The 11,657-nt window shown below is 38.1% G+C and overlaps 1 protein-coding gene across 1 annotated transcript in view; it reads right to left on the bottom strand.

Annotated features, from left to right (window-relative positions):
- The window catches only part of LOC129579492 (palmitoleoyl-protein carboxylesterase NOTUM), a 10,552-nt gene extending 2,873 nt beyond the window's left edge, over window positions 1-7,679 (bottom strand). Inside the window, exon 1 of the mRNA XM_055469625.1 lies at window positions 7,034-7,679. Coding sequence (XP_055325600.1) covers window positions 7,034-7,096 — 63 coding nt within the window. The 5' untranslated portion in view covers window positions 7,097-7,679. The remainder of the gene's footprint in view (window positions 1-7,033) is intronic.
- Window positions 7,680-11,657: the final 3,978 nt, after the last annotated feature.

Raw genomic sequence — 11,657 nt, 5'->3', positions numbered from 1 at the left:
AGAGAGAGAGAGAGAGAGAGAGAGAGAGAGAGAGAGAGAGGAGCAAAGAAAAGCAAATGCCGTTTCTATTTGAATATATGCTCTTTTTTTATTGCTTGTTTACTTCAATCATGCAGTTTTTTGTTTCATTTGAGATAAAAAAAAAAACATAAACACAAACACTCGCGTTCATACACACCGAGAGAGAATACACAAACTAAACCGAAAGCAAATACAAACACACAAACACACAAACGGGCTTCGGTAATTCTGTGAAATACATTGGGCTTTGTGTTGCAACACATTAATTATCAATTGAATGCAATTGAAATTAGATCATTTCAAATTAGTTGTATGTCTTTCTTTTGCATTTCATTTCATTTTAAGTGTTATGGATGCATGCTCAATGCGGTGCTTTTTTCGTCATCGCCGCCGCCGTCGTCGATCATCATTATGATTTTCTATTCATTTGGATCGGCAGCTTTGACGGCAATGACAGCGGCTGTAGTTCAAAAAAAAGAGAGAAAAATTAACTGAAAATTAGTGTAGCTTAAGAAGGATTGACCGAAGTATGCGACTATTGCTACTATGTTTACATCCTCTTTTCAATCCTCATTACGGCATTCTTGTGCTCTTTTTTATCCCGGTGAATAGCCGCAAGAAGAGTGTAGCTTCGCTGGTAAAATGAAAGTGCGCAAATAGTAATAGCACTAGCGAATCAACGATAAACCCAACTGAACCAATTGAATATTCGAGATCAAAAGACTGCACCACATAACAGCTCGCATGTGATGTTCAAATGAATATACGAAGAGCGAGCGGACAAAAAAAAAATACACACAACAACAACAACAACACAAAATAACAACAACTCAATGGATCGGACATCATGTGGCGAAGTGCGAGTGGTGAAGAAAAAAATACACACACACAATAAAATAATCCAATCTCAAATTGATGAAGTCTCTTGGTGGCATATTAAAATGCGAGGTGATCATTTGATTTGTACATGAGTTATCTGTACAGGGTGGAAATAAAATCCATTGTCACTAGTATTTTCGATGCGGAATTCACACCCCAAAAACCCAGACGCACAGAGAGCACGGGCAAGAGCAAGAGTGAGAGATAAATAGAGAGCGCGTGTATATCGCGCCGGTTTGTGCGCATCGAAAAGCATTTTGAAGCTCCCGTATCTTAAGAGATACGTCTCCTTTGTATCCGTGGTGCATAATAATGATAATGATAATAATATACATACAATTCAGAACGTAAACACCGTGTTTTTGGCGGGCTCTTTGATCATATTTGTTTATGTATTTGTGCTGAGGAACTTACATGCCTACCGATCAACATCAAAGAGAAAATGCCGCAATTAACGTGTAAAAATTGTACGGCAATATATTCTATGCTGTGTCATGTATGTGTATGGCTCTCGCTTTGCCTTGCTATTCGGCATGCTACGAACCGATACAACCGACAACAACGACGACGGCTCGAGACCAGAGAGCGTATTCACACACATACCGAGCTTCGTGTTGTACGGTGCAAATGCGGGATCGTGTGTAGTGCAGAGAGCGAGCAACAGAGAGAATGACAGACAGAGACAGAGATCGAGCGCAGCTCACGCGTCGTCCAACAACACAGTGCTCGCAAGCACATATTGTGTGTATTGCCATTGCTCCTTTAAGTGATACACGTTCATCGTCCAATCCATACACATTGGCTTCGAAAATGCCATGTACAATCGCAACGAGAAACACACAGAGAGAAAGAGAACATTCAGCATTTTAACTAAAAAGAGATTTTCGTGTTGTTTTTGTTTTGTTTTGTTTTTGCTGCTTCGTTACAACTGCTGTTGATGCTGCTATTGCTTTTTTGCCTCTTCTTTTTTTCACTGCGATCCTTTTCGAGTTTCCAACTCAAATGCTCTCAAACTGCAAATGCACTGAATTCAACTTTTATATCGTTATCTCACTTCAACTTTCACTTTTCCCTCCGTTTCTCAACCTTCTCTTTGATGCTGCTTAATGTAGTTTTCTTTTGTTTTGCTGCATATTTTTTGTTTTGTTTTTTTGCATTACATCAATTTTAAAAATCTGGCGATTTCAGTTTGTACAAAGTTTTGTTCTTGGGGATGGTTCTATTGCTCTCCGAAAAAGAATCGAGACCATTGTAAAGTTTCCATTCGCACAATTTCATGTAAAATATGATCCATCATTGCCATAATATGTTCCAAAACTCAGAATAAATTTATGGAGCAAAAGGATGCAAAAAAAAACCAGAGATTAACTCGATTGTTAGACCGGGCAGAGTGAGCATCAATGCCATTTGCTTAATATACCAAAAATAATTTGTATATCAGTTTTTTTTCTGTTTCATTCTTTTGTTTTTGTTAGTACTTATTCTGAAGAGAATGAAGAAAAAAACAAACAAACAGTAATTATTAGTTTCACCGAAAAGATGATTGTGGTGTCACGTACGGCACATTTAGTACAAATGTGCATGTACATTAGCACACATAGAGAGAGCACGGTCTCACCGGTCACCGCCACACAATATCAACTCTGATCGAATATCGCATTCCAATCTGACAAAAGCGCGTTAATTTCTGCAACTTTTTGCGTACAACGTTGTTTTCTCCATTGATGCATTAATATATATTGTGAACTTTGACAAGTTTTTAATGTGTTCGGGTGTGTGTGTGTGTGTGTGTGTGTTTTAGTGGTCAGTCATTTATTGCATGCAACGTAAATTGCATTGTGTGCAGCCGAACAGCAGCATTTTTTAAGAACCGGAACATGGAAAATGCATTCACTCACTGGATTGCACTCACTGGTGCACACAATTCGATTTGGCACACGATAAGCGCTGCGCTTTGCATTCGTTCGGCTCTGACATGAGAAGCCATTTGAAAATAAATTACAACCTAACAATGAAACTCGGCGAAACTACGGTGAACATTTAAAGTGCACATGCCAAAACGTTTGCCCAGTAATAATGATTTAATATATCATGCACACCGTGTTGTTTATCACATTTTCGACAATTTTTTTTTATTGTTTTAACTTCATAATTTGTGACGAGGGTGGATGAAAAAGATCTTTTATTTCTACTGTGCCAACATCAACTCTACACAATCTGGCATTTCTCTTGAACGCAATTGCTTCAACGCATCCAGCATTATCCACTTAAAAACCAATGCAAAATGGGTTTGAACTAAATTGAGTCATTTTGGCATCCATTTGCACACTGAATCCTTTTTGTCACGCAACTGGTGACATTCATTGAGACCGAGCGAATCGAGGGATTTTGTTAACATGAATCATTTATATCGGTTGTGTATGAAATTTCTATCCGACATAAACTCAAATGCTATGCCATGCCCAACGATTTCAACGAGTCAGCCAATGAATATGATTCAGGAAGAGTCGCAACATCAAGAGTACATCAATGAAACCAAATACATGATCGAATGGATCGAATCAACAACAATTCGAGATAAATGAATGGAAATAAACGCGTTGCAATATCTCTTATGAATTACGTATAATGCGTATTAGTTTTTAATGGGAATTGAAAACAGAACGATGCCGCTCGTTATTACAATAACACAAACTGTTTTTGCTGTTGTTGAAGTTGTCGTCGTCTGTGTTTGTGTTGCACTTGCTGTGATGCCTAACGACGCATTCGGCGACAAATAGACCTTAACAGCAGCAGAGCAAGGCTTCATGCCATAAGCAGACCGATAAATTGTAATTTAGCGCCATATACGGAAAAAGTTCATAAATTATCAAGTTAATTGTATGACATTTTTCTGCATTTCTTATGAACCTTTATTATTTTTTTCTCCACATCATTTTCGAAAATCATTTCGATATTCAATTCTTTTTGGCAAACATTTTGGATTGGAAGTAAAATGGCCAGAAATGTGAAAAGGACGAAATTGGATTAGAATATCATGTGATGTAAAAATGATTGTGAACTTGCTAGGAAATATGCTTGTAATTGCTTTGATTCGAAACGTTTTTTTTTCTTCTTGTTCGTTGTTGTTGATGTTGTTGCGCATATTTATTATACATACGTCGATTTACGTCGGGATTTTAGGAATTCAAGTAATATAGAACATCAAAACATCGGCCACTTGAAAACAACTTGAGCTCATGCAATTCAGATTTGGTCATTTGAAATGTGTGTGTGTGTGTGTTTTTGCCAGTGCGCACCAGTTCGCAGGCAAAAGTAGTTTTCCATGCTGCTGAAAAATAAAAACCAAACACATGAACCGTACGCATTTTACACATGCAATCAACAACAAGCTGCCTACTTCTGCAATCACACGGTCGTTGTTGTTGTTTTCTTGAACCGTGTGCTCTTGTTGTTGTTGTTATTATTATGATTGAAGTAATTTTGAGTGTATGTTTGTGCAGAAGCCCCGTGTTCATTTATAATTACGACCAATGATCATTTAAATGTATGCTTGTGATTGCCGACATCGAACCGACATCACACAAACAGAACACATTCGATTAACCAACACAAATTGATGGGGGAAAACGCACGTACGGCAATGCAAATGTTCGTACGAGAGAAAAAGAGCGCGATGGAGAGAGAGAGAGAGAGAGAGAGAGAGAGAGAGAGAGAGAAAATGTAAGAATGCAAAAACAGTAACAGCATGTCAAACATCCATTCAGTCGGAATATGTGAAGAAATTATCAACGGCCCACTCCTATCGCGTTTCTCGTATTTGGCAATCGGTGGTATTGATTATTATCAAAGGAATAGAGAGTTTATCGGTTAAACGATTGAAATGCGAAGGACATTGCTAATCGATCTTCAATTTGGCCGAAACCTGGCTGTCAGGCTAGGATTCAGTCCGATTCGAAACAGGCGCAGTCTCAATTTTTTTCTGCTTCTTCTTCTTCTTCTTGTCTTTATTTTTCACTTGTTGATTGGTGAACATTCTGTTTCACTCTCGGTACCTCATGCCGGTTATGTCTGTGTGATTTACGGTCGCGAATCCAATCAAAGATATAGGCCGACATACAAATGTACGAAAAAGAGAATACGAAGACAGCAACAATGAATAAAAATACACGGCGGCACGAACAATGAAAACAAACCTATAGCTATATGTATATATCCATCTACACGTATGTATTAAGTATATACGTACGGTGCAGTTTTACCAGCGGTACAAAGTAATGCACCTTAGAGCTCTCTCAATCGCGCGCGCATCTCGCGTTTTTTTCTTCTTCTTCTTCTTCTTCTTCTTTTTTCCACTCGAACTTATGAGAGTGCATATTTTTTGGTGTAATTTTTAAGTGATTTGCGTAGTATTTTGTGTTGTCGGCATAAAATTGTGGTTGATTTACAGTTCAAAATTTACGAGGTAGAACAGAGCTGCGACCGGCCAAGATCGATTGATCGAGCGAGCAAGCGAGCATGCGGGCGAGACTGAGAGAGGATTATTTCTCTCACTTTATGCATGGAATGAAATGAATTAAGTGGAATGGCAGTGGTCGTGCGGATTCTTTGTGATGCAGCATCAGCAGCAGCGGCGGCAGCAACGTGTTGAACCGGCCACAATGTAAAACAGGTGCTGATTTATGATAAAAAGAAGCTTGATCATCTTCCTTATTGCTGAATGGAAAGGGAGGCAGATGGAATGACAGTCTCTTCGAAATGCCGAAAGCCATCATTCGAAATGTCGAAAGGATCGGTGCGGCCACTAGCCGTTTGTAGTTTGTGTTGTTGTTGTTTTTCCGGCAATCTTAATTGCCGCACAAATTTTCACACATTACATGTGCAAAAGCTTTCATTATTCTTACATCAAGCGAAAGGAAACGCCAGAAAATTCCAAGAAAAAAGCGAATTGTGTGTATCGGCTTGTAATCGGACCAGGAGCACCCGAGAGATGAGAAACAAAAGTCACAATCAAAACTTTGGCCACCAATTCAAAATGTGTATAGTCATTACAGCAAAATCGACAACCGACAAACAAAACAAATATGGAAAAGAAAAAAAAAGAAAATAATCGGACAATATTTTGTATGTGCTAACTGAAGAATGTTCACGCCGTAGTCGATTAGTCGATTTGGTTTTATGCGAATAACGGCTTTTAGATAATTACATTTAAGCAAAATACGAAATGGAGAGAGAGAGAGAGAGAGAAAAAAAGATCACAAGTGAAACGTGAAAAATACCGAGATCAAAAGCAAAAACATATAAATTACATTCACCGCTATCAGAGAGTTTATCTGTAGTTTTGCGGTGAATCAAGGAAGTCTATAAATCTGATCTACTGCCGTACTTGTCTTGAATCTACTTTTGATCTTTCGGTTTTGAATGAAATCAAAGTGAATTTCATTGCCCTGCAAAGAGCAACGCAGCAGCAGCGATGACGGCGGCAGCAGAAAAATTAAAAAAAAAGAATTTAAAAGAGTAATATTAGGATGAGTTCAATCAAAACACTCGTGAATAACCGTATTTTCATTCTAGGATTGCATCTTTTCGGAAGTTGTATGAACAAAATGAAGAACCGTCGAATATTTTTTTTATCAAGTCTTCGGTTGACTATTTATAAGTTTTGCACTTTGTTTACATTTCTGTCCATGCTGCCTCGCTCTGAGTTCAGATTGCAAAGAAGAAGAAAAAACAGGTGTTGCATATTGAATCTCTTTCTCATCACCTTTGTATTCTTTTGTTTATATGCGCCGATTGTCAGTGGGTTTATTTTTTGTGTTGAACATCATCAAATGCTTCAATTTGCATGAATTAAATTGAAAATGCAATTCTTGCCACGAACCCATTCAAACACTAAATTTATTCGGAATTCATCGAAAACTTGCACCATTTGCTCATTTGTTCCTCGTAGCCAATGAAGTCAATGAAAAAGGATGTGTGTGTGTTTATATGTTTGTGTTTTTTGTTGTTGAAACAAATGTTTGAGCAGACGACAACAAATATCAACGTTGAAATCGAATGCAAACCGAGCTACAACAAAGGCAACAACAGAAGAAAAAAAGTCTGTGTCCGATATGAAAATGTGTCAACTTACCATAATAATTGTGATGTGATTTGAAGATTGTCCAATGCGTTTGTTCGCTTGAAGTTTACCCATTTTGTTGATTGTTTTTTTTGTGGGTTTCGATTGAATGCGTTCGTTACAAGAGAATCAATGGCCAAAATGTAATGCAGCAGTTTTTTTGTTGTTGTTGCTGTTGTCGAATTGAATGTTATAATTGCATTTGTTTCGCGTACCCGTTTTGTTTTTCTTCACTTGGTAATTGTTAATAATCCTCCTTTCTTTTCTTTTCGATTTCTTTTTTTTTCTCGTATCAAATCACTTTTAGAGCATTTTTCTTTTTTCGATATTGATTCTTTTCTTTTCGTTTCTTGTTGTTGTTGAGAGAGTGAGGGGAAGATTTTGGAAAACGAAAATGATTGAATCACATTCGTTGTTTCCTTTTTCTTTCCTTGATTATACTCGATAGCCACAATGTTGAAAGAAGTAAAATGAAATTGATTTGATGCACTTCACATGCCATGTGCCTCACGAATTTCGGCTGCACTTTTTTTTAATCGACTTATAGTATTTGTTCGTTAACAATTAATTTCAGCAAGGATTGCGCCAAAAAATTCAAACGATTTGATTTTCGTCGTTTCGGAAATCATTTGACAGAAAATCGCTCCGAAAAGCACATTTTCGAAATGACAAAAACCAAAAATTTAACAGTCCAAAACAAATTGTCGAATGTCTTTCCACCTAAATGTTCTTTAAATTCGTTTGTATTTTTTACGTTGTTATTTCTTCTGATCGTTTTAATTTAAAAATATTTTTCTCGTCTTGTTTTTGTTTTTGTGATAACGAATTTTACATTTGACTCGAAAATTGAACAAAGTCGTTGTCGTTGCGCGCTCTCTCGATTGTGCTAAGCACACATCTCTTCAGGTGATCCGCTCGATACAAACTGATTTCGTTTGCTTACTATGCCGGAAAGTTGTACCTTTACAAATTTGTTGGTATTTCACCGAAACGTATGCACACACCACACGACGGAATTGTAATGTGTGTTTGAGTGTGCCAAGAATGAAGAGAGAGAGAGAGAGAGAGAGAGAGAGAGAGAGAGAGAGAAAGACAGCAACAACAAAAAGCACACGATGTTCAAATCAAAGCCGAAGACACTGTGATTGTCTTAGCACGGCATAACTTTTTTTTTCCTTTTACACACATCCAATACAGACGTATGCACATTGAAAACAAAACAACCACTACAGACGCAATCGGCGAGCAATCGTCTCCTGGACTCTCGATTCACATGCGTACACCTTGAGCGCATGCACGGATCTACCACACGATCCATATGCATGTGTTCGTGCTTCGGATCGATGGATGTGTGCGTGCGTTTGTGTATTTGGGAATGGGATAGAGAGAGCGAGAGAGCGAGAGACTTCACTTGATGCGACTGTGTGGGTTACGGAATACATGTGCTCGGCTTTGATGTACACGCTGCTGTGGCTGCTGCTGCTGCTGCTGCTTTTTCTCTGTTCGGATGCTTGAGCACTTTTTGATGAATGTTTAAAAAAGTGGCATGTGATTTAAGCTCGTGCATGGCCCGTTCGTTATTGAAAGTTCCGAGCAACAAAACAACACGAAATAATAAAACAACAACAACAACAGAAACACTAATCACAATGGTAGTAATAATATCTGCGCGTGCAAGCATCCATCCTACTGAATATATGCGCCGTGCGCGCTCTCCTCTGACAACTGCAAAACATTGTAATCGATGGATAGATTGTGTGGTGTACGAATGTGGATGTCGGCCTCTTCGGCATTTCTCTCTCGCGCGCCGAATGAACAAATCAACATGCAGAAATTGTTTTCGCTATAACACGCACATTGAGTGGCAACACACGGAGCAAGCTAGTAATGACTGCAATAACTGACTTGTTGGCTTAAGGGCGAATATCGATCGTTCATTTAATCATTAAAGAACTGGAAATAGCACAAAATTACGATAACGTGCATCAATGTTCAATCATCCCTCTGTTGTGTAATTGTATGGATGTGTTGTATGTGTGTGCGTCTGTGTGTCCCGATGCGCAATCTTTTGCGCTGATTTCTTTTAATTTTTCTCTCTTCTTCTTTTTATTTTCATTCACGCAACACCACATTCAGTGCATCACCACATCGTGGCCATCGTGTCGAGGTTCATGTGCTCAGTGTGTCCAGTTCGATGTGTTGTAGTTTGCTGTTGCTGTTGTTTCCAATGTAGTCACGCTGATTAGAAGCGTTCACATTGCGATGTCATTAATTCATTGAACTGCATTTACCGTCTCTCTATCGCTCTTTCAGCACATACGGGCAGGAATCTTTCGTTTTGTTTTATTAGAAAGTTCATCGAAAAAAAAACAACAACAGAAAATATCATTTTTTCGCTGATTCGATAGTGAATTTCCTGCAGCAACCCATTCTCAGTGGATATTAGAAGGAGATATTTCATGTTTTGAATGGAAAAATTTCCGATTTCGAATCATTACCGAATACCTAATGAAGACATACAAAATGCATGTTGTGATGCTTTCGTCTGCTGAATTCTCTCTTGTTTTATTCTCTTTCATTTTTAGCGATGAAGCTATTTTCCAACAAATTTCAATGGGTTTAAAATATAAAGCAGATTTTCGATATGGAAATAAGAATAATAGGTTTTTATACATAAACATACCATTTCTAAACAAAAGCGCTCCAAATCTATTTGCTGTTAAAATAGTAAGGGGGAAAAAATTCGCCGTCCTTTCCCAAAAGCCATTAGACACTCACGAGATAGTCGTAAAGAGCAATTTGAGCGACAAAAATCCGTTTAAATAGAAAGAAGAAAGAGATGCCGCCAAAGGACCAGAATCATCATCATTCCCATCTTATCATTCTCCCGCGCACACAAAGGCCAAATAAAATAAAAATGGATTTACGGCTTTGTTTCCATCGCAAACAAAAAAAGGATATATTCGGCAGTTTTTTTGGCATTTTTTTGGTTGCTGTATTTTCGTCAAAGGCATTGAAATTGTAACAGATTTTTCTTTCTGTTGTTTTGTGTGTCACTCTCTCTTTCTGTTGTTCCCACTCACACACATATGGCCTCTGTGTTTAGATAGGATCTGAATTGAAACTGAGAATGGATTCACCACGAGCGCTGGTGTTTGAATATTGTTTTTGTTGGCCACAATCGTACACATAAAAATGTCGAGCAATGAGAATGACATGCGTCATCTTTATTGTGCCGAAATTGAATTCAACCCATTCGATATGATGTCTAGCCCATCAATAGAGTTAAGCGATTTATTTCCTGTGAGTAAATATGCATTCGTTCAGTCATCTTCCGTCTCGAATCGAAAGGTAATCAGGGACGGAACTTGAGCACATTAGAGATGGCTCATCTGGTCAGTCGCCATCAGTCTTTCAAGTGATAAAAAACCGAAAAGAATACAAAAAAATTTCTTTTATCGTGGATGGATACCGAGTTTAAGAACGAATAAAAACACAAGCAATACATATGCATACGCAGAATCCATGGTTGGTTCATCCAATTCCGTCTGTGGCATACAGTCACGGATGGGATAAATAAATAATTTGTTCAGCGCGGCAAATATCTTTGTAATTTTTTGATAGCAAAGCATTTTGTTCTCTGCGTCATCTCTTTCTACCCGTGGCCCGTTGCTGCATTCAATTCATTTTGTGCATTTTATAATAACGAAGATTCATTGAGATTACAAATGAATTGATTTTTTACATTGTTTGTCGACGTGAACGTGGGTAAAATCGTATTATGGGTTCGCATCTATTGATATTCATATATAATTTTTTTTTTCATACTCATTTTCCAATTTGTGTGTCGTTTTTTGAATGTCTTTTCTACTGCTGCTGCTGCTGCTGCTGCTGCTGCTTCATTTTCGTTTGCCTCAATTTCTTTGAAAGATATGCTAAGCATGCCAGTGCATAGAAATTATTCGGCATGAGCAAAGGCAATCACTCACACAGGGAGTGGAAAAAAAAGAATCAAACAAATTTGAAAGCATACACACACACACACACACAATGTTGGTACTCTATTACCTTCAACTGATGGTATATTAAAGGTCTTTATTGTTACAAATCTAAATTCAAATCATAAAAATACTCAGTCACTTGGTACGCTAACGCACTCAATCTCGAATGCATGTTATATTCAAACACATTCTCTCGTTCTCTTGTCGAACATCAACGCCGAACCAAAGCAAAACAACAGAGACGAAGCACCAGCAACAGCAACAACAACAACAGCCGCAGCAGCAGCAACAGTCGCAGCACACAGAACGAAAGAGAGCAATGCTATGTTGTACCAGCTGTTATGAGTTTTGCGGCTTCTTTTTATCCTTGCCACTCTATTGTTTCCCGTATCGAAAGACCACTATTATGTAAACAACAGATTCTTTTGAACTTTGCCGCTCTCAAAGGTACCGGCATATTAAGTGTTTTACGTTAATAAATTGTATCACCGTCCCATTTTCGCGACATGATCTATTTTTCCTCTTTTTCCTTTTTTTCTGCTTTTGCTTGTGTCTTTGGATTGATTTTCTTCGTTGGTTGTTTTTCTCTCTCTCTCTCTCTCTCTCTCTCTCTCTCTCTCTCTCTCTCTCTCTCT

Source organism: Sitodiplosis mosellana, unplaced genomic scaffold, assembly GCF_009176505.1.
Source record: "Sitodiplosis mosellana isolate CC-2019 unplaced genomic scaffold, AAFC_SMos_1.0 Smas_scaffold_6226, whole genome shotgun sequence".
Taxonomy (NCBI): domain Eukaryota; kingdom Metazoa; phylum Arthropoda; class Insecta; order Diptera; family Cecidomyiidae; genus Sitodiplosis; species Sitodiplosis mosellana.
Note: the sequence above shows the minus strand (reverse complement) of the source record. Positions and strands in the feature narration are given on the sequence as shown.